The 24,605-nt window shown below is 33.5% G+C and overlaps 3 protein-coding genes across 3 annotated transcripts; all 3 read right to left on the reverse strand.

Annotated features, from left to right (window-relative positions):
* Nucleotides 1-2,014: 2,014 nt before the first annotated feature.
* LOC122588729 (26S proteasome non-ATPase regulatory subunit 2 homolog A-like) lies at nt 2,015-9,683 on the reverse strand. Its single transcript, XM_043760902.1, has 25 exons — nt 9,440-9,683; nt 9,246-9,346; nt 8,376-8,496; nt 8,238-8,297; nt 7,942-8,009; nt 7,749-7,791; nt 7,061-7,126; nt 6,899-6,937; nt 6,737-6,819; nt 6,463-6,577; nt 5,874-5,948; nt 5,618-5,776; nt 5,410-5,517; nt 5,224-5,328; nt 5,000-5,140; nt 4,813-4,917; nt 4,447-4,668; nt 4,236-4,349; nt 3,458-3,673; nt 3,304-3,363; nt 3,108-3,221; nt 2,924-3,009; nt 2,735-2,843; nt 2,479-2,657; nt 2,015-2,384 (listed from the first exon to the last, which is right to left on the reverse strand). Exons 1-25 carry the CDS (start codon nt 9,527-9,529, stop codon nt 2,309-2,311), a joined length of 2,655 nt encoding a protein of 884 aa, XP_043616837.1. The 5' UTR covers nt 9,530-9,683; the 3' UTR covers nt 2,015-2,308.
* Nucleotides 9,684-11,273: 1,590 nt separating this feature from the next.
* Nucleotides 11,274-13,767, reverse strand: LOC122590013. Its single transcript, XM_043762351.1, has 2 exons — nt 12,487-13,767; nt 11,274-11,790 (listed from the first exon to the last, which is right to left on the reverse strand). Exons 1-2 carry the CDS (start codon nt 13,663-13,665, stop codon nt 11,506-11,508), a joined length of 1,464 nt encoding a protein of 487 aa, XP_043618286.1. The 5' UTR covers nt 13,666-13,767; the 3' UTR covers nt 11,274-11,505.
* Nucleotides 13,768-17,361: 3,594 nt separating this feature from the next.
* On the reverse strand, nt 17,362-21,417 carry LOC122588847 (transcription factor bHLH81-like). Its single transcript, XM_043761061.1, has 5 exons — nt 20,895-21,417; nt 20,130-20,249; nt 19,975-20,040; nt 18,338-18,406; nt 17,362-17,916 (listed from the first exon to the last, which is right to left on the reverse strand). The coding sequence occupies exons 1-5, from the start codon at nt 21,303-21,305 to the stop codon at nt 17,869-17,871; spliced, it is 714 nt and encodes a 237-aa protein (XP_043616996.1). The 5' UTR covers nt 21,306-21,417; the 3' UTR covers nt 17,362-17,868.
* Between the last annotated feature and the right edge of the window lie 3,188 nt (nt 21,418-24,605).

Genomic DNA, 24,605 nt, shown 5'->3' on the forward strand with positions numbered 1-24,605 from the left:
ACAAGTCGTATTTGTAAGCATATAGAAACAAACAAAATAAATTGTGAGCACGAGACAAAGTACTCGTGCGTTGCGGTGGTGAGATGGTAGAAGTGATAGGTCATAGAGTATGATAAGTTATAGAGTGTGATAGTCAAATGCGTAAGCCGTGCGAGCTCCGCCATCGGATTTAAAAATTCGTCGAAAGTAAATCGAATGACATCTCTAATGAAAAAGCATGAAATTTTAAGAACACCCATATATTTTTTTTTATAATTTATCAATGTACGGTTTTTAAGATAAAATATTTTAAATGAATTAGAGGAATAAAATGATTTAGGGATGAGAGAGAGAATAAGTGGTTGAGATTTGAGCAGAGAGAAAAAAGTGATTGTTTGAGATTTTTTCTAAGAATATTATGAATAAGTGACAGAGGTATTTTTAAATTTTCATTTACTTAAAGTTGAAAGAATGGAAGGAACAAATGCTTTATTATGTAGTAGAGTCAGATATGTAGCAAAATTAGCAATACAAAGGGCAGCATCATCAAAATATCAAAGCCTGTCACAAAGTCATAGTTATGTATTTGACTTATCAATTTGTAAGCTTTACCAATGTAATGGGGCAAATCTGACTAGGGAGTTGAAAATTTAGGCATTTAGCATCTCCTCGGCATTGGGTCTAATGGGTTTATAAGAAGGTTCGGTAGTCAACCATCGGTAGTCAATTCTCAGGAATCAACCCATTTTTTCATTTTAATCCGTAGATATTCATTATCATTAAGCTTGTGGTCAATGTTTTAAATTCGATATTTAGTTTGATTGGCGAGGTGAAAATTTTGTTCAACCGCTTGATACAACTAGATGAATAAAATTACTATTAAGATTATACAATTTGACGAATATACATTAACAATCCACTAAAGTTAATACCAAACAATTATAATCTAACATAAAAAAAATAAAAAGTTTTTAAACAGTAATACGAGTTTGCCGTTTGAAAAGAAAAACCATAACAGTTTCATAACTATTTTGACAAAATAAAACCCTTTTTAGTGAAATATATAAAACTTAAATCCTTAAAAATTTGAGTAATTTAAAGAGAAAATGAATACAAGTCTATTTTTTATTTTTATTTTTTTTTGAAAAAAAAAAAGAAAAAGGAAGAAAGTAATCTACAAGTGGGGCACAAAGTCACATATTTTATTGACTCATAATTAGTAAACTTGACTAATGATAAAGGATTAGTAAAATTTGACTAACGAGTTGAAAAAAGGTCTAATGGATTTAGCAATATCTTTAACATTTGGTTTAATGGAATTAAAAGGTGGTCCGATAGTCAACCCACTTGGTATTTTATTAGAATTTAGAAGTGTGTGCACTAGTATTGAGACGCGATTATGGGAATGACATGTAGCTGTAGTAAAAGCGTAAGATGATATCTAAAAGCATAAACATGTTTTGAAGACACAAAGTATGGAAAACCGGATAATAACTTTTCAAATTGTCCTTAAGACTTAAGACCGATAGTAGTAACTCGTTATTTTTTGTTTTTTTTCACCCGGAACGCCTCACCTTGGCCCCGAGGCCTTCCACTTCCTTATTTGTTGTGCCCAGTCCCATTTCTAACGCATCTTACGTTTTGTTTGTGGAGTTTTGAACAGTGCTCATCAGTTTTTTTTTTTTACATATAATAATTTTTTTTTAAAAAAGAAATATCTCTCTTAATAATTGGATGCCAATGTCAATATTTGATAGATTAAGAGGTATTCCCCTAACGTTCTACTCCTAATAGTCTAAGTGACCCGAAACACTATCTAGAAACCCTGATTTGTTGATAGTTTGAATTGTAACAATGCGGATCTAAAATATTGATTTTTTGCATTACAAAATGATGTTTGGGACCATTATCGTTACTTGTTCGCTTTGGATGTTATGCGCGGATGTTTATGCACAAATCAAGACACCGATAAATAACACCCAATTTGCTAAAACATTAATGGAAATGGAAAGTAAACAAAACTGGGAACACGCAATTAAAGAATCACCTACTATCTTGTAAGCGGATTAATTGAAATGTGTATACAACAAGTTCTTGATATGCAATACAGCCGTCCAAAACGTAAGTCTACTTTATCACCGACGTCAAACTTAAGCCTGAAAATCAATTAAAAAGATTTACAAGCTACATAGGCAACATGTCAGGATATGCCTCAAAAGCCTAAACCCGGAACATAGAACAAGATGCAACTTCATCAGCATCAGACCCAGGTTAAAGACGACATGCTGCTTTAAATTTCGATTAATCTCAACCCTGAATCATCAAGTATCTAGGCTTCTTCCCTGTAATCCGGGTTCTCTTTCAAAATAACAAATCCTTCCAGAATAGGGGAGAGGGGGATATACCTGCATAAAAAGCATTGAAAGACAAGTTAACAAAATATTATTATACAAAATCCTTCATAAAATTAAGAAGAAAAAGTAGTGATAGATCTTGTACTTTTCTGTTGCAAGTTCTGCCCTATCCCCAGCAGCCAAAAGAACCGGGGTAGAATGGGTCTGGAACCCAGTGATTGTCTTGGGTCGACCTGCCTGGCCCACAACATCGACAGCTTGACCTACCCGAACTGGTACTGACAATGGTTTCAGGTTCTCATCAACGGTCAGCAGCATTCTAGGCTGTTAAGTAAAATCACAAATGGTAGTCAGCTTGTATAATAGAAAACGAACATAGAATATAGAATCATAATACAAACCTGCATTGCCAAAACTACAAAGTAGAGAACATAGTGGTATTTTCCCAAGATGATAGCTTTCATATCAAGACATGCATGCAGTAGTACTATAAGTCCAGCCAGGGCCGTCCTGCAAGGAATATTTGGGATACATGAATAATCTACATCTGAAATGATGAGGAGAAAGTTATGGTACACGTATATACATACGGAGATAATAAGAAGCGTTCGGAGTGATAGGGAGCAAGAGTCAACAGACCCTTCCCCATATGTACGAAACCTTGAGCAATTCGAACCTGCACCAGTCAAAAGATACATAATATGAATAATGCTCTTATTGCCTTACAATTACAGAAGTGGAAGAGTGTTTGTTGATTAGCGTAGAGAAGTTTACACAGAAGAGAAGACTGGCTTCTTTGTAGTAATAACTTGAAAGATTCCGGAGCATGCCAGCAAGTCTAGCGTTGTTGGTTCCTGCACCTATCAACCCCAAAGATATAACTGCCGCCTGTACAGCACGATACCTCAAGTCAGTCATGCTATTGACCACAACTATTGGACATTTAAGCTAGTCATAACTAATATCCTACCATTGCAACTTCTGTATCAGCATCATGACTGAGTCTGCTCAATGTATCCATCACATGAACCTAATCCAAAAGAAACAGTACACATTATTATTAAGATTCACATACAACAAAATTCACTCATGCAGCAAGCATATTTGGCTACATAATATATCACCTTTGGGTTTGATATGCAAAGAAGACCAAGAGCCAATGGAACTGCCTTTCTTATATTCTGTTCTCCATACTGTAACAGATGCTCTAATGAACGGATTGCCATATCCAGGCCTAGTTCTTCAGCCATAGCTACCATAGCTATACCCAGCACGGCTGGACCCTGAAATGTTTCACCCTTTTCCAGGTGCTGTGCACATTGACCAAGAAAGTGTTGAACCTGTGGAATAAAAACCCATCAGTAATGTCTTTGTAAGAGTTGCACTTTATTAGTTGAAATAAGGATGTAGAATTATGATTGATTGGGTAAACATGAAATGAGTCAAGACAGGTTAGTATTGGCCAATGTGGGGTTAAGCCAATTGGTAGAAGCTCTTGCCTCTTGGGGTATAAGTCCAGAACTCAATCTCTGGCACAGGCATATTTAGGATTATTTGGGAGTGATGTAGGTGTTGTAAGTGATTGAAGTTCAAAAAAAAGGTTAGCGTTGATATGATTTGTTTTTACGGTTTAGAAAGCGCCATATTGAGTTGGATTGACCTGCAAACTCTTTTTTTCCATCTTGAAAAATATATCACATAAGATATAAGATAGATACTTAAATATGATTGCAGAAACAATATTATTAAAAAATCTATAGATAATAACAATTTAGAAGGTTGTATTTATTGAAAAAGAACACTTCTAAAAATCTGATCCATTCGACATATAAACACAATCCAAAACAACCAACTCATGTAAATAAGGCAAAAGTGCCACCCATATCCTAAAGAGTATATTACCTTCAAAACATTTCCTGTTCCAGCGTAGGCACAAGATAACAGCGTCATATCGCAATACTTTCTGATCTTTCCATTAAATGTCTTAGATACCTCAGCAGTAGCTTCCACGCTATCCTGTTACTCATAAACAAAAATGTCAAAATTACTGCTTGCTAGTATATTACAGCAGATACTCACAACGTTTTCATCTACTGATTGTACTTCTTCTTACCTGTTTCCCAAGGTAAAGAAGACCCAAGCCAAGAGGTAATAGTCGGGTGAATGGCTCCCCTAAGTCTGCCTCACTTCGATCCATGAGGGCAAAAATTATTGCCTGAGCAACCTCCTCATTACAAGAACCAACATACACCAAACCTAATGCAACTGCTGTAAAGGCAATTACATCTAGTGGTGCTTTTGGGTCCCCAAGAATGGGAGTCAGTTTGTCACGAATCTGGGAAAAAAAAATCTAGTTATATAAGGTGGATAGATGTTATAGTGAGAGTTAACAGTATTTTTAAAGTCAGGGAACAAACAATATAGAAAATAAAAATACAATTTATGTCCACTAGGTGAGTAGAGAAAAACTTTAGGATACCTGTTCATTCTGAGTTCCTGCGTATGCAAGTCCAAGACCAGTTATAGCGCCAATTCTAATAGAAGAATCTTCTTTGTCCAGATAATCAGCAAGAAGGGCCAAGGCCTGAAAGGGACAACAAACTTTAATATCAAAGAGAACTTGACAGTTAATCTGCTAAGAACATTTAAAGATCAGGAGAACTCACAGGATCACAGTCATTCCTGATGCCACAGTTTACAATTCCGACTCCTAACAATGCACCAGCAATTACTTGGTTATCATTGCTATGGAAGTACTTGTCAAGTTGAGCAAGCCCAGCATCAACATCCCAAAGATCAATCATTCCCTAAGATGATACAGTTCATCAGCAAGTGATCTTTACATATACATCTTAAATTAGAACAAGAGGCTGCAGCGGCTTGTACATACCAAACTTGCGGCGGCACTAGCTTTCCCATGTTCTTTGTTCTTAAAAAGCCAATTTCCAGAAGAGCCTCCACTTGAAGCCTCTGCCGGGACTGTCATTAATTTATCCTAGAAAGAGGAGAGAGGAAAGGGGCATTACAAAAAATGGCATGAAAAACTTTGAATATACGAAATAGACAAACAATCTACCTGGCCAAAACCAGCATTCACAAATGCATTCACAAACGTCGCTGCTAAGTTTTGCCTGGCCGAGTCAACACTGGCCCCAGCACTCGCCCGGCCATCAAGTAAATGTGCCTAGATGATGAAAGAACGAATTACTAAAGAATATACAAAATTATTTGCTACACTACTAAAAGATATTGGACATTATGAATTCATGATCAATGGTCCAGACCTTATATATATCTTCAGGAGATTTGGGCTCCATCACTTCAATATCTCGAGCAAGAGTAAGAAAGCCTTCACTTAATTTAGTGTTATTGATGATTTCTTGTAAGGCCTCCCTGTCGTCATCATCGCTACACATCTCTTCATCAAGCTCAAAACTTAATCCCTGCATATAGAATATTAATAACCTTGAAAAAACCATGCATCATGTGTAGCCGTAGGATGCTGATAGAACAAAAAGAGGAATAATGATCAAAAATTACCTGACGAGCAAGAATGTAGCAAAACTGCTTCTTTCGCAAAAGATCGGAACAAGAAGTGAAAACCTGTTTCACATGCTGCGAATAAAATCCAGTGTAGTATTAGAACAGAAATCATAGTTCAAAAAGGAAAAACAAAATCACTCATTACATGGGCACACAGTTAATCACAGTTATCCTAAGATACAAGCGAAAGCCGAAAGGTACTGTCACTTCCTGTCCTAATATTTTTTCAACTAACAAATTATCTTGATTGTGAATAATCTTTGGAACTTCCCTTAGCAATAAAATCAACAGGATAACTTAAATCTGGATCATAGCTGTATCAAAATTAATGAACAACTAATTTTGTACAATACTGAAGTAAGCCATATATGAATGGAGGGAAGCAGACTAGTTCACATAAAATGATCCTCAAATACAACACTTCATCAAGCGCAAGTCAACATCATGGATACTAGAAAGACTGTTGATCCTACTCCCTCTATATGAACATATCAATGAAAAAAACAAAAATTTGAGGCATTCTAAAGATTATACATCATCAAACACAAAGTAAGAAAACATATCCAAATAACCCGGAAATCCAAACCTGCATGTTGTCGAGATAGAGTGCAATCTGAAGTGCCCTTGGAAACTCTTCAGACTTCATGTAGATTGTGTATGCAATATCCAAAACTGTTATGTCATCTGGTCCAGGGAGGTATCTACACAAATTTTGAAAATAAAAAGTGAAACAATTAAACACAGTACAGAAGTTTATGATATGACAAGGTAGAGAAAGATAAAGTCATGGACTAAACATAAAGATACAAATGTTTTTTAAAGCAATGCATTAAGACAATTAATCCATATTTGGAGTTTACCTCCCCGAACTTGTTAGGTATAAGCCAGTCCTTTTGTAATTTGCTTTGTCGACATGCTTCGGTAGTAGATCAAGGTATTCAACCTGAATTTGAAAGAGTTACGATTCATATTCATCTCTATAACCAATAGATCAAGTATGTCAAAAACTGCGAGTAGAATACCTCCATCAGCAGATCTACAGCCTCAGGTTCAGCATTATGCTGAAATACAGAAATTAGAGGTAGACCAGGATTATAAATACCCATCATAAAGAAAAAAAAATTCAAAATGTCAAAATGAAAAGATATAGCAACATTAAAAATACAAAATCAAATAAGCCATACCTTCATGTGAAAAGCAACAATTTGTTCCACAAGCTCTATTAGATCATTAACGGTTGATTCCTCGTTCTGAATTGCCACAAAGTCATGAATATATAACTAATATGTAAAACAAAACACAGATTGGATGTACTTAACACAGCATGCTTAACAACTCAGATAGCAAAGTTACTCAAATACATACAAGAATTGAAAGGTCAGGTAAACCATAATTACACAAAAATTGTTCTTTTTACAAACCATCGATACAGATCTATCATCAACCTCAATAAAATTAGGCATTGGTAATGATAATAGGACATATTTTTGTACAGCTTTCCCTTGCAACTATGAAAAGAAACTGATTTGATAACACAACCTTTAATACTGGTAGGAAAAAAGGAAAAACAATGTTAAAAGAAAAGTCAGTATCATTAATGGATTTGATATTTATGGGTACATGTGGTGGCCCTAAACTTATATATTGCTAATGATGAGTGAAGGGGCTATCGGATAGTATAGTGCAGCTACAGCAGATGAATAGCGCAAATAAAGCAGGAGATAGAGGAAGAGGCAAATTAGCAATCACTTTGCAGTTTGTCCCAAAACCATACCAAGTAATGTCCCACAGAAATACACTCTCTTGAGTGTCCTAAGCAGATAGAAGAAGTCAAGTTACTAGATAAACGATAGAGCTAACGTAGAAACGTACCACTCTTTTGGAATACTCTTGTGCGATTTCACCAGCCAAATTTCTATAGAGACGGGACAATCAGCATAAATACATAAGCCCAAAATTTTCATTTGTAATAGTAGATCATGCATGGACACATGTAGTATCTTGCTTATGCTAAAATCTTTTTTGTTTTTGACAGTTCTAACTTGTAAGGGGAGAATGTGCTTACCTAACATACTCATGACCCCAGGAACCAATATCACCTTCAGAACCCAACAATCGATATTTCAAACTCTCCTGAAATATAAAAATGTAAAAGATATCAGTAGCAAAACACAAAACCAAATCAAAATCAACGTAAAAGATCAATATAAAGTGAACACACATTCGCAAGCAACCAATCACCATTCACCAAATATGAACATATGGCAGAAACTACTTGGAAAAGTGAGAATTATGTATTACAGCCTAAACAAATCAATTCAACATAGAAAAAGTAAAGAGCTATATGTGCATGGCTCTTACCCGCTCACCCTCTGCGGACATAGTCAAAGCTAAAACTGAAAGAATATCAGCAAGCAATTTCTGCATCAAAAAAATTAAGCTGATGAGAAACTCTGAAGAAAAATTAAGACGTATGATGCTATAAAGTGAAAAAAATACCTTTAAATCTGAATCTGGCATTGTCTCGTAAAACGATTTCAGGGTTCCATAATGCGGACGCAAAAACTTCAGTGGCTTTGGAACAGAAGTCATAGAACTAGTAGATGTCCTAATTTCGTGTCTACAAGTAAATAACGCAAAATGTTAGTATCACAGATCAAATTGCTTTTTTAATGAATACAAAATATACATGTCTAATAATCACAAATGAGCTGAAAGGACAAGCTTCAATACTGGTCATCTTAACCAAGCCCCCTGCTGGTCTATAGCATACAAAGAACAACTCGAGGGATGTAGTTACACGCTCCTACACCTTATCTCAAACATATAACTAAAACAAAACCTAAAATCATAAAAAAGGGATTTCTTGCAACAAAGAAAACTAAACTGAATTAAGCATAAACTGCATTCCAAATCAATGAACTTCTTTTCCCTCAAAAACATGGCACAACTCTACCAATCCAATAAATAAAATAGCACAGATCCAGCAAGTATCTTCAACAACAAGAGTTCAACTAGTTAACGGGGTCTTGTACTCTTGTATACTAATATCTACTGATTCTATTCATCACGTACATTAACCTAGCACAACACAAACAAACGACTCACAACTACAAGCATAATGTCACTTACTAACACCTTGTCATTTAAAATAGTTACGTAAAATCCTAACTTACACTTACTTGGCCAAATATAACAAGAAACCCTCATAACAAGCTAAAAATCGAAACTTTCGGGCACTTTAACCTAGCAGGCCTCATTATAATCACACCCAGAAAACTATCAACACATATAATCCACAAACTAACTTCCTTTTTTTAACATTATCTATAAAAAAAAAAAATACAGTAGTAAATAGTAATAGTACACCTCATGCTTTCAAGTGCAACTTTTTGTAAAGCTTGATCAACATCTTGAACTCTTTCAACATACAGCTCTAATTGCTGTTTCAATGCCAAATCCTCCTCTGACTGTATCAATTTTATAATTGAAAAGAAAAAAAGATTAGATTTTTTTCAATAAAAAAAGGGGTAACAAAAAAACACAAATGAAGCAGGACTTACAAGATCTTCATCTTTCTTATCGTCTTTTTTCTTGGTATCTTTTTTCAAAGTGGGTTCATGGTTACCATTAGCTGCTGGTGATGGATCCATAATACAAATAAAATCAGAATTATTATTATTATTATAACACAAAAATTGGGGTGAATTTGAGGGTTTTTTAGTCTCTCTTTCTCTCCAAGCAAGAAACCCACACAAGAATTATAATTTTTCTTTCTTTCGTTTGTTTTTATATTTTTGATTTGATTTGATTATGTTTTTGGTTTTTTTATTATAAAGAAAACTCAAAACTGTGCCCAGTTGCCCACCCAGTAAATCCAGTATACCAAATACGTACGTGGTACGTGCCCATATATATAATTGAATTTGGGTCATACAGTTATGGGCTTCTAAGGCCCAATCTTTTTTTTTTTTTTTCTATTTAAATTTAAATCCAACTTTAAAACTTCAAAGTCATTAAAACTTCGGGTGCTTGGTTAAGGGTTATAAGAGGTAAGGAATGATAAAGATAATGATTACTCATGCTTGGTATACTATAATATAATCCTTAATTACCTAAAAGTGGTTAATACTCCATTACTCAACAATTTGGGGGTAATGAATTTGATTACCCACTTTAAAATTCAGCCCACGTTTTCACTTCCTAAAAATTCATAACCACTTTCGATCTCCCATATTTACGGTTAACATATAAAAAACAAAATCAAACTTTAATAAAATTACATATTTATCAAATCAAATGTATATCAAATCAAATATATATATATACTGTAGATATAAATGTATATTTATTTACAAAATCAACATACATTAGTTTTTTTCTCATAATATTTATATATGTGTGTATATATATACATATTTGTAAATAATAATTATTATTTTCGTTAATATACAAATAACTTCACTAACAAAAACATAAAATTCATAAACTTTGAACCAAGCAGCATCAAAGATAATGAATTATTCATTGCATTATATTGTATTCCCTTACTCTTTTCCATTTCCATTCCTTACTTGCGCCATGTGGGGTAGGAAAGGCTGCCTTATAAAAAAGGTGGAAATAAGGGAATTTTGAAAAGAGCGGTAACTTGCGTCATATGACATGTGGTGTAAGAAAGTGTTGTGTATATATCAGGAGGAAGAGAAAAAAAAATCAAACGTGATTGATTTCCACACCAGTCAACAAAGAAATAGGTGACCTTGTGGGTTTACTTGGGGGCGGGATTGCCCATCGAGGATGATATTTTGGGCGAACTTGGGCAACTTTGGGTGTGGGCAACTTTGGGTGTGGTTCGCCCCTTTTTCTTTCCTACTCCCCTCGACCTAATAAACCATACAACGATGTTTCTCACATGGATACCTATGTGCTTTACTTTGTTTCATCTTTTACTAGTAGACATTGCTTGCCAGCACTAGTCAATGAGATAGTAGAAACTAGAAAGTCAATGTTACCAACGTACGACCCAGCCAGCCCAGCCAGACGGCCCGGCTGGTGAAAAGAAAAGTAAGCAATACATTGAGCAAATGTTAAATGCAAACCACACAACTTGCCTCAAACTGAGATTTGTTCTTAGAATGTGCACCAAATAGATCACATACATGCATGTAATTCCGCAAATCAATCTTTTGAAAATTGAGCCGTTTATTCAAGCAAATTCATCAGTCTGTGTTACTAAAGAGATGAATAATAATGTCTTCAAGTTGTCGAATATAAGATCTCAAGCCTTAGGCCGATAATCAGAGCTCTCAAATTCTTGTTGTATCATAATTAGTAGATAATCTCACAGGGCTCAATGTGTACAAGACCTAACTAATTAAAATGCATGACAATAGAAACTAGCTACAGAAAGCGAGTTAATTTACATTTAACAAACCACAAACTGCCCTACCCTTCCTAACTAATAACCACAAAACACATCCATCTAGCTACATGTGTGAACAAAACAATAGTGAAAGTCTGAAATATAAACTATACAGACACATATATATATAAATTCGAGTTACAAGTTAATGATCATGAGCTACCATGCATTCCCTCACAAGGGAGTGAATCGAGATCGATTAATTTACTACCGTGTAGCTTGAAGCCGTTGGCCCATGTAAGCCATATGCCATGTGAGCACCACCAAGGTCGACACATTCAACGCGGATGAATACGTATTCAACCGCTTTAGCTTATTGTTCAAGTTCAACACAGCTTGTTCCTCTGCCCCCACATTCGCCTGTGTCGGCCTTACCATTGTTGTTGTTGAACTCACCACGGTATTTCCACGGTCGTCTGCAACCCCGTCTTTAGCCACATTCGCTATCCCTCTCCCTTCTTCCTTTTCTATCTTCATTCTTTCATACATCAACTGCAACCAATTCGAATATATAATATGTTACAAGTCCTCCAATGAACATGCAAATTCTTCATGTTACTTTTGTTTTATCCCCCGTCTAGTTGCATATAAAGGGAGACCGAACCCGAACCTTTCGGGTCAGGTATTCTCAACCTGCCAACCCACCAATAATCTTTTTAAATTAATTTAATTATATTACCAACCCATTTGACCCACTTGACCCAAAACCAACCCATTATTAACCCAAAAACAACCTACTTGAAAGCATCAACATTAAACCTTATTTACCTAACAATAACCTATTTGACTTGCTAACCCACCTAACCCAAGTATTAATCAACCCATATATTAATTAGGTTGACCCAAGCCAGTTCCGGGCTGAACTTTAGTGAATTGGGTTAGAGTAAGAGATTTTCAACCCGATTGACATATATGTACATGCAACAATTAAATCATGCACTTCATATATTCTATAATATTTTAAGTATTCCACCTACGTATTAATTAAAGAATAATTCTGGTGTAAGAATCATCTCCCATATAAAAATGTACAAACTTCATAGCATGTTCACTTGAAAGTTGAAACCATGTGAAAATTGCATGACACTAAGTTTCTCCGGATCACTTCTAGCTATAGAGTATATGGTACTAATTAAGTTAGTATGTCAACAACAAAAAATATTCTGGAAGAATTTGGAATTAAGTTACCTTTGTCGCTTTAGGCTCCAAGAAGATCATGTTGGTCAAAACCATCAAGAGTGCAGAAAAAAGACTCAAACCCTGAAACATCTCTATTACATTTGACCAAATCTCTTTTCTTTGACCAACCAAATGTCCCAACAAGGTAGCACCAACACTATAAGCCATTGCTTTAAAATACACCGGATATATCCTACTTTGCACCATTCCAAACTGTGTCCTCGGTAAATACCTCCCCAATATATAACTCGAAACAAAAGTTACCCAAACACACATACCATAAGCAGTCGAAAAACCTAACATGTGTAACAAACCAACCACCGCATCTATTTTATTAGGAGACAAAACATACCAAAACACATCATATGACACTTGTTTTATGTTGCTCAAAATCTCGCCAAATGTTTTTTGTCCAGCAACTTCTTTAGCCTGTTCTTTCACATGTTCTACACCTTCCGCTATTTTTCCAGTCACGTTTCTTTCGATATCTTCGCCTATTCGTATAGGCGAATCCACTACATCGAAATTTTTCACCTTAGAAGCTCCATCTTTTACCGTACCCACCACGTCATCAGCAACTTTTTTTGCTTTACCGATACCATGTGAAACAGCCTCTTTTGCCTTCCCAACATGCCCTTCTATATTCCCACAAACTTTTTCGGATAATGTTTCTTTGCCATCTTTTTGGGCTTGTTTTGCACGTTCCTTATATCCGGAAACAGTCTCTCTAACTTGTTCTGAAGCTCCACTTGCGGCTTTTTTCGCTTGTTGTTCGATTTCTTGAGCTTTTTCCGAGACTTCATGGGCAGTTTCGGTAACCGTTTCTTTTGTTTTTCCAAGAGCACTTGCTATTTTATGTTTACACTTACCATAAGCATCACAAACTAGTTCTCTAGGACCAGAAAACACCCCGCCACCATGATGTTCACTATCATCATCATCATAGGGTTTTTCATGATCCTCGGTATTTGGGTCTTTTGTATGATCAACAACATTATCTTGGGGAGAAATCAAAACTTTGGTGCTCCCATCGGCTTCTTTATCGTACTCAACCACCACCACACGATGGCCTTCTTTTACAATCACTTCTTGGTGGTCATCATGATGAGGTGGTGGTGATGATGGTGACCAAATGGAAGCTGTCACTAGTGTCGTCAATACAAGACCGATTGCTAACATATTCATCATCTTTTTAATTTTGTTTTTTTGTTTATAAAATGTTTGTTTTATTTCTTCAAGTTTGGTTATAATTTTGGGAGGAATTGAAAATAAAAAGAAACAACACTCGGTGGTGGTGTTGAGATTTGGTTTTAGAGAAGAGGGATAGATGGGTTGGTGATAAGAAATATGTGCCAATTGTAATACATGGCGGTAGAAGAAATGTGACGCGTGGATTGCTGCATGTTATACGTGTCATATAGCTTGTTGTGACGGTTTCCTTTATTCTTCAAAAAGCTATAAAAGCTTTATTTTGTTCTAAAAAGAATATAAAGAGGTGATGGTGTGACATTAACTTATCAGTTTTATAATGAATTATAAAGTGTGTTAGGTAAGCTTGAATTGAAGAGGGTATATATTAGCATATCAAAACATATATATAGGATTTACTAGTTATACTACCCATTCGTCGTTGCGGGATACGCTTTTTACACGAAAAAAGTAAAATCGTAACAATGTGAAAGTTAACCCAAGAATTCAGTGGCAAAAATATAAAAACGAAAACTTTGATGTGGGACAAATGTAAAAACGATACTATGTATGTAAAAAGACGAATAAAAATAGTCTAAATCAAATGTTAAAGTAAAATTATAACTAAGTGAAAAGTTATTTGATGAAAACATGAGAACCCAAAAATTTAGCGTCAAGAAAATAAAATCAAAACTTTAATGTGGGCAAATGTTAAAAGATAGAAAACTTGTACATTCCACGCATAACGTACTTGTATATTCATATAGTTGTTTAGTATATTATAAATGAGAATCCAAACATTTAATATCAAGAAAATAAAAATGAAAACTTTGATGTGGGGCAAATTTAAAAACGTTATATATATATAAAAAAAGAAAATGGATGGAAATAGTCAAACCAAATATTTAAAAAGTAAAGTCGTAATCATGTGAAAGTTATTTGATGAAAGCATGTGAACCCAAAAAATCAATGTCAATAAAATAAAAACGAAAACTTTAATGTGGGGCAAATTTAAAAACGTTATGCATATAAAAAGACGAATGAAAATAGTCAAAACCAAATAGTGAAAGTTAGTTGATGAAAACATGAGAACCCAAAAATTTAGTGTCAATAAAATAAAAACGAAAACTTTAATATAGGGCAAAAGTTAAAAGATAGAAAGTTTAGGAGGTTAAAATGAAAAATGGTAAAAATTATTATGTGTTATAAGAACTTGTACATTCTACGCATAACGTTAAAGTTTATACATTTCACGCATAAAGTACTTAAATAAAAATAATTAAAGACCAAATGTTTAAAAGTAAACTTGTAACTGTGTGAAAGTTGTTTGATGAAAACATGAGAACCTAAAAGTTTAGTGTCACAAAAATGAAAGCGAAAACTTTGATGTGAGATAAAAGTAAAAAAAAAATAGAAATTTTAAGGGTTAAAACAAAATCTGGTTAAAAGTTAGATGGTTAAAACGAAATTTGGTTAAAATTAGTATGTGCTTTAAATGTTTGTATATTTTACACATAAAACATTTGTACATTTGCATAAATTTTTAGTATATATATAATTTTTATGGGTTCTAAAGGTAATATTATTTCATTAAAATTATTTGAATGTAGACCTTCAAATATGTCTGGTTACTAAAAAACACAACTCGGTATTCTTTGATTATGTGTGAGCAGTTTTTGACATGTAGGATGCCACGTAGGCAGCTATTTGTGTCTTCCACCGGCCTCTTTTTTCTCTCGATCTAAAGATGTCTTCATCTTTTTCCGATCCAAAGACAACAACCGTATGAATTTTGGGTTTTTATGATTATAGTTATAGGTTCTATCTTCTTATTTTTTGGATAAACAAGACCTTATATAAACAAACATGTAGACATATGAAGATAACAAGATTCTAATATCGTTTTTTACATGTTAGAAAGACCATTAATAACGCTTATGACGTTGTATGATTCGAAAAAACTGAGATGTAGATAGTTTTAGTACTTTTAGATAAAAGGTCTCAATATCGGTTCTGTAGATGTATGGTCCGAAGAGGTTGAAATATAGAAAGTCATACTTCTTCATCATTTCAATATCGTGTTCGACGATGTATGACCTAAGAGGTTAAGATGTAGACAATGTTACTCATATATAAATACATAAGATAAATAGGTCCCAATATCATTTTTAACGATGTATATATAGCCCAAGAAGGTTTAGATGTAAACGATCTCACCCCTACCTATGGTAAAGATAACCCCTAACATTGTAAGAGGTAAAGATCAAAATCATGACCTCCCTTTAAAAATAAGGATGTAAACTACTGGAAGAACCTATACTTAATCAGATCTTACTTGTAAATCTTTATAAGATACTTTATATGTTTCGACAATGTTCGTACAAAATTAGAGATAACTATGATTTCAAATTTTATCTTTCTTTGTTATATATCATTTCTTTCGATTCACGGACATGATATATATGATAATTGTGAGGTTTATAAATATGAACAGGGGGATTTAAGATTTTTGAAATGGATGCATGACGTTTCTTCTTTGGATATTCGACTTTTAGTTTGATTTGTAATCATTAATGATTTGGAAGTTTTTAACTTTTTGGGATTAAGATGTTTCCTAAAAGCGTTTTAAAGTAGACAAGAAAAATGATACTAAAGACGAGCCAGGATTGAAGTTTTAGGCAACCGTATTTTTTTCCGGATCGTTGTATACATTATAATGTAACAGACATTTAATATAATGTTTTGTAAAATATAATTTTTATGACGATGGTTTACTTTTATAGGCCAAAGTAAAGGTTTTACTTACACTGGCATCACTAATAATCAAAAATTTATAGGTTGGGGATAACTCGGTTCAAAAAGACCTCTACGTTAGTCGGTATGAGCTAGCCTTACCCCGCCAATCCCCTTACTTGCTCCGTCCCTATCCCTAACATAAGGTCAAAGATGAGAACTAACACACAAAAAACAACGATATTAAGAATGAGAAGAACTGGCCAATTTATGATAATATCTCTATATTTACCTTTTGAATCTAAGAGGGGTTGTGTTTGTCCCAAGCTTTAGCTCATATTTGGGAAGTCCTAACTCTGTCGGTACTGCCATAGGAGTGTGCTGCAAGGGTTACGATGAATAGCCGGTTTTCTCCGGATCGATAGTGGGACCTCTCCCTGCCGGACATGCCCTAATTAGGATTGACTGTGCTTGGTGAAAGGTCGATCACTCCGGGACAGTGAAAAGGAATGTCGTCAGGTCCAATTCATTGCAGCTCCAGAAAAGAAAGAAAAGCTTTTAGGCCTCGAAATCACGTTAACCTTTAAAGTAACATTGAAAGACAAACAAATATATTTACCTCGACAGCTCGACCTATCACTTGGCATGCATATCATGCAAATATATTACGGTAATCATGCTTGCATCTAATCACACTACATAGATTGATATTAACATGCACAAAGTAGCTCAACACAGATATTAACATGCACAAAGTAGCTCAACATTTGTTATGCTTTTTTTGAAGACATCAAAACACAAAGATTCTCGGTCATTGGAAACGGATTAAAATCCTCTCATAGTGAAGCCAACAAAAAAGGTCAATTCTTTCGCAAACGATTGAATATCATTAATTTCCTCTAAAGAAAAGGTCTCTAATGTTTTACTGTTTTCGTATATCAGGAGATATGACCACTTATAATGTTGGATTTAACATGAGAGATCCCACTATATGTCATTAAAGCTGACATCCTAGAAAAATTCATTACAAACTGTTGCCGCGATAACATTGTACTGCAATAACATTGTACACTCCCAGTCTCCCACAAGCTCACTTTTTGCACTACAGCAAGCATTGTGACATACATGCTCCAACTTCATCCAAGAAGATGAGTAAGTAAATAGCAACAGCGAGCATACACAAGCGGCCATTTTTCCTACATACGTTTACTACTACACATACTAATTAACAAAATCCTACCCCTAAAAATACATATGGAACTCATAATACAAGTGAGAATGACCACCATCACATAACTCCTAATTTTACTCATTTCTGAGTTCTGTAATTGGCATTTTCCTGAACATGAAAACAACAGATATCAAGTGTTCCGTTAACTCATAGAGCAATGAACGAAGGAAGCTTCACAAGATAAAGAGCATAGGTTGTTCCTTGAGACCATGTTGAGAACCAGTGGCGGCTTCTTGTAACTAAGACTTAACTAAGCACGTGCATTTGTCTCGATGCACCCTCAGTTCCTGCATTGCATATGTCAACTAAGATTCTTCGACATGATTATCTACTACGTTGTTTGATATTAGAGATCACAAGATTAGGTAACATGTCGAAATGGGTTTGTGTCCAAACGACAAACGTGTTACTTTGAGTCAAAACAGGTCAGGATAATGTACACACTACTTTATCCATTTTAAATGTGTCAATTAGAATTTAACAATACTGCAAAATTACAATTAACATTTAACTTTTAAAGCAACTATTTATGAGATTCTATGGATTATAATTACATGTTGGATGACTTTCGACCAGTCCTTTTTTAGCTATAATATACGCAACTGATTCCATTTGACTCGGTGATAATACATAACCTATATCCACCCATTTATATGTAATTGACAATTCTTGCTAAAAAGTTTATTGACTTGGAGTGACAATATATACCTGAATCTGTCCTTGCAGAAACTTGACATACTCAACTGCCTCCTCTAGCATGTCTGCTGTATTAGTTTGCTGCAGACAATACCCCATTACACATTATAATTTTTCAATATCTTTAAGCTAAAGAAACAGTGAAGCAACATCATAATGCCAACATGAGGCAGACCCGGTGCCACTTCTACAGTTCTACCCTATAGTCTCCAACTCAAAGTACAGATTGCAATTAGACACAAGAAAAGAACATAAAAGATTATGCAACTATGTACGTTATATGATAGTATTTGGCTATGTGACTATCAGAATTAGAATATATGTTTGTCCGTACGATCAGAACAATGGTCATGTGGTGAAAAGGTAACAATACTTCTTCTTCTTCTTTTTTTGATAAGAATAATGTGGGAGGATCATGTATATTTGGAAGCCTTTTACATATGTTTTGTTTAATTTGCTCTGCAATTTTGTAGTAAATGATAGAGAAAGAGAGAGCAGTCAAAAAGCATACAAGGGTCAGCAAAATCTATGAGCTTGGCCCTAAGCTAGCCAAGAAACATTTTCCACTAACCAAAGAAAGGCTGCATACTATTGACAGCTAAACACCTTGCAAACATGGGTGCAAGAACAACCAAGTCAAACTTGTTTAATTAAATGGAAGAACGCATGCATCACAAGTCATAACATTGAGAACTTAATTCAACTTGGTGGCACCACTGGACCAGAGGTAGGACCAGGACACCAGGTAATGATAATGATTTTATACTTCAAAATTAATTAACCGAATTACTTGCAAACTTTAACGTTATACACTAATCCTGCAAAAAGAGATGGGAACTGGGAAGAGAAACTAAAATTATACATGCGAACATGCCCTACGCTGCAAGATGCAAGAATGAAACCTGGTTCACTACACTCTCCTACATGAGACATTTCAACGAGCTGTGTGTCTAGAAACTCATATGCCTACCTTCAATATGCACATTTTAAAATACCAACATAGTAATGATAGTGACTTTTTTAAATAAAAATTAACTCTTGACACCTTTCCATTCTCAACATGTCCGTAATGATCAGATTCTACCAGGATTCATAGAGAGTCATCAGTCATGTAATGTTGTTCTTCTCATATATGTGATAAACAATATAAAACTACTAATATAAAAATATTTCAACTTTCAAGGCTTGCAAAACTATATTCCTAATAGGATCACAAAGACAGAAAATAAAAATTTTCCCAAGGAATAAATGAACTGCGGATTTGGGTTTAAAGCCCACAAGAGAATAACAAGCAATCCTCTGTCTTCCCATAACAAGAAAGATGCCAACTATAGTAATATCAAAAGAGCGACCACTCCCATCCAAAATTGACATAGCTAAATCATACTTCAATAAAGATTTTACCACTACAGTAAACTTATAGCAAATGATACACACAAAATATACATGAATAAAATTTGGAGCAGGATTCAAATAATTTATGGACTCAAAATGTAGGCCATTTGACATGATAGGTAAATTGAATTTAAGTACCTTTACTAGTTAGTGGCATATGACTAGTCCTCAATAAGACCAGAAAGCAAGTACAGTGTCTCCATTAAAATCTAAAGCAGTTTCTAAAAATGGAAAGCTGTCTAAAACAAGTTTACCTTATCCATATTTGGAACCAGTTCTTGTAGCTTCCTTATCCTGTCACTAATTCGAGTCCTCCTAACCTTTGAACACAAATTACAACACCACACAATTACATCCACCACATTTAGTTACTTATCTTCATTTCAAAAACCATAATGCAAAAAATTACCCTCTCGGCAATACTTCGTGGATGAGTCGCACAACCACGCTTTGCCCGTACTCTACACGGCACAGAATCCCCCAATAGCTTGTCCATCTCAACATCCAACAACGCACTTTGATCTCCACTCTAATTTTAAAAATTCAAATCAAATCAAAGCTTTAGTACAACAATCAATATCAGATACTATACATATACATGTATAAGTGTATACACACACACTAATAAGCAAGTTGTGATTGTTTTAGCATTAACTAACTTAGCAACCAGATAGCATCTCACTCTCATCTCCATTCTATATAACATTCCAGATAATCAATGTTAGATATACATATAACTATCTATATTTATATATCTATTACGAGTATATGTTTAAGTAAATATTTAAATACACAAGTTGCAACCATGTTAAACATTAATTAAACAACTACTTAGAAAACTCTAATCTCGTCCTTAAATCATATTCAACTCAAATCAACGATTATTGAACTAAAACTAATATCAATATCAGATTATCAGATATAAGTACCTGTGCCTATCTACATCTGTTTCCATATTTAGTACTTTTTAATTAAGCAACTAGTAATCAGTTTTTTCAACATTTAAAATAATAAGCAGTAATTGACTGCTTTAGTTAATCTGACTAATTATATACGAGTACAATACAGTACGTAGTAATACACAGTGTATACCTACAGTTATAGATACAGATATAATCACATAGACACAGTTATACAAACTTACTGTATAAACATATATATATATATGACTAACCAGCTGTGTAGTGAACTTGACGCGTGATTCATCCAAACCGACGTGGTAACCACCGGTAGAGTAATTGGACATAAACGCATCGGAAGTATTGATTTGAGAAAGGAATTCCGCCGGCAAACTGTTTTGCCGGTCATGACTACGGAGACCAACCGGATTAGGTACAAACATACTATTACTATTACTACTATTAATATTATGATCAAAATAATTAGTAGTATTACTATTATTAGTAAGTCTGGAAGAAGAGTTAGCAGTTGCTGAGGAAGTATGAGGCGGTAATAATGGAATAGGTTTTGGTGGATCAATGATTTCATCTTCTTCTGATTCAAGTAATGCTTCTAGCCATGTCGCCGGAGCTGAACGGAACCGTGATAGTCCGGCGCCGGTGGTACCACCGCTTGTCGGTTGCATATTTATTTCTTTTTTTAGTAAGTTTTTTTTTTATATATTTTATCTTTGCAGAGCTAGCAGGAAGAAGATATAAAATATGAAATGGAAATTGACTGATAAAAAAGTGCGTGAAGGAATGAATAAATGAATAGGTGGATGGGAGGATGCGATACGTCATCGATTTATAGGTGTAACATCTGGCGATTTAATCCAGTCGCTTTCTTTCATTAAAATATCCTTTGTTGTTTATTTTATGTTATTGTGACCTGCTATTAGAAAAAGAATTGCAATAGCTAAATGAATTTTACCATAATTAAAAACGTACGAATATCAAAACCCATATATACTCCATTAATAGATTTTAGACCCGTGTCCAACACTGGACACGAGATTTACGATATTAACAATACATTTAAGTCATAAAAGCTTACAATTTTAAAAAACACGGTTTTAAGTGTTATATTTTGTAAGTTGTAGTACAATAATCATAGGTTCCTCACTGTCATTATTAGCCTAAACATATTGATAGAATTGTTTGCCATAATCATTTCACAAGGCACATACTATATATAATAATTTCTCCATTATAATATATTTTGAAACAGATGTACTCATAATATGATATTATTAGAAAAAATAATTAAGAATTAAAATATAAACATATTTGTGATCCCGAACTTGACATTCAAGTATATGTATTTAATCATGATGCACGTTCATAACACGCATATGTTTATTTTCAATCACTTGTTCTATGATAATAATTAAGATTGTTTTTATATTTTTTAATAACAATTAGGACTCTTCTAATATTTGTTAATAAGTCATTAGGTTTTCAAATAAATATTTTTTTGTAGAAAATATTTCATATGTTAAAAATTTTTTTATATAAATAAATGATTGTAAATTTTAAAAAAATTTCTCAAGTTGATGACTAAAAATAAATATAAATTAAGTATTCAAAGATAAAAAGTGTAAACTATTGATGGAAAACAAAAAGGTGTAAATTAATGAGACTTTTTCTACAAATTAATATAAATATTAATATAATAATATCTTTGGATAATGATTATTAGGATTTTTAATTTGTAGTTTATCTAAATGATGACATCATCAAAAGTCAATTTGATAAAATCGAACGATGTGATTGGTTAATTAGTCATTAGTTCAACTGTCTTATAGTATATATTAAGATCCACCAAAATGTCCAGTTTTAAACTTTAAAAAGTTTTTTTTATTATTTTGACTTTAAATATATATTTTTTTGTGCTATAAAGTTGCATTAATTGATTAAGTTTTAATTGTGTTTTCGCTTATAACTTTCGTCAAATATTATATAACATAATTATTAAAATATAAAAGGTCAAAGTTGTAAAACAATGACCTTAAAAATTCAAAATAAGACGTATATGAAAGGACATAGAGTCAATGGCGGAACCACACTATACTCAGGACGGGCCAAGGCCCACCCTACAAAGCCCATCAATAATAACATGTATGTATATAATTCTATAAATTTTGATCCAGTTACTCATATGGCGCATCTTAATTTTGAAAGTTTATAACTCTAACAGGCAATTCCATTTGGTAATCTTGTACTCTTGATAGAAGATTATAAGAGTAGTAAAAAGCCAATTAGAATGTTACATAAAAGCCAATATTTGTTTTAGTTAAGCTTGACTTTTATAGTATTTGACCATAATACACCTCTATGTTCGAATGTTTTCACCCTTTTCTTACATGATATCATACATTATTAAATCTTTGATTAGTTTTTAAGGAAAACTATAAAAGACTTTTGTAGTTTATAACTAATATTAAATGTTTGCAAAAAAAAATTTATATAACAAGATTGGTTATTTTATATATACTTGATACTGTTTTCTACGAATAAAAAAAAAGTTGCTTTTTATATATTTTTCATTGTTATTTTGCAACAATTTTCATGCTTTGTTGTATGCCTTTTTTGTTATTATTTACCGGCAGTTTCTTCTAAGGTTGTTTTTCTTAGTTCATTGTTTTTAAGTAGTTTGGTAAGCAAAAAACTTTTTGGCCCTCCCTAACTCAGCAACCTAGCTTCGCCACTGGATAGAGTATATCCGTTACTCCCTTTGTTCCATATTAAGTGTTATAGTTTGACTTTTTTTAGTCTTTTTCATTCAATTTTGACCGTGAATATATTCGTTTGTGTTATATAACACTTGATATAACATATATGTATTGAAAGATTTTTGAATGTACTTTTCATTGATATAAATTTTATTAACTAATATATAACACAAACAAGGAATAAATGCAAAAAATAAAAAGCACCTCTGGACCAATTCAGGAAAATTGCAGTGATCTTTAAAACTTTTGATTTTTAGCAATGACCTTTTATTTATTGCCTTTATTGCCGAAAATAGCAATATGTTACACGTGTAACTGCTGATGTGGTATTTTGTAAATACGTGGCATTATTTATTTAATCATATAGGTATTTTTTATTGCCATGTCATTTTTCAAAAACAAACATCTCGAAGCCAAGTAATGACCAAAAACATTACTATGTTTGCTTTTTCTTTTTTTCCAGATATCCTTAGAGTTTTCTTTTTTAATTAATAACAAATTTACTCTTTTATCCATCATCATCCTCATCGCAATCTATATCTGGATCTATGTATCTATCTATAATCATTATTTCCAGAATCCAGATTCATATTTCCATAACATCATCATCAAATAGAAATACCATTAACAAAACTATGGCAATAACACGGATCTATTAAAAATATCATGGAATATAAAATTAAATATATCTCAAATCTTTCTAAATCTATGAAAAATTTCATAGATCTATAAACAAGAACAGTTGTGGTGTGCCGTGGTGGTGATTGAAATTGCGATGGAGGGAGTGGTGGTGGTTAAAGACTGCGGAAGTGGTGGTTGTTGAAGACGGCGGGAGTGGTGGTTGCAGAAGACGGCGGCAGTGGTGGTCACGACTAGTGGGAGAAACTCAGATTTATGTGTGTATATATCTATACATCTTATAAAACAGTAGTTATCCTGACGTTTTAAAGGCATCCACTTCACTTCAAAACTATTCTTAAACATTGCCACATAGGATTTTTTCTATGTGGCATCTCCATGTTTTTCCTCACAATATTTATTTTTTATCATCATTTATATATACTAATCAAAACTATTATAAAATATCAAAATAATAATAGTCTAATGTGCATATTTTCGATCAAAGTAACAATCTATGAAATATTAAAATAGTAATATTAAATCAATTTTTTTTATATCATGGGTATTATATCAATTGCATATGTATGCAAA

This window comes from Erigeron canadensis, chromosome 2 (genome assembly GCF_010389155.1).
Source record: "Erigeron canadensis isolate Cc75 chromosome 2, C_canadensis_v1, whole genome shotgun sequence".
In the NCBI taxonomy this organism is placed as follows: Eukaryota; Viridiplantae; Streptophyta; class Magnoliopsida; order Asterales; family Asteraceae; genus Erigeron; species Erigeron canadensis.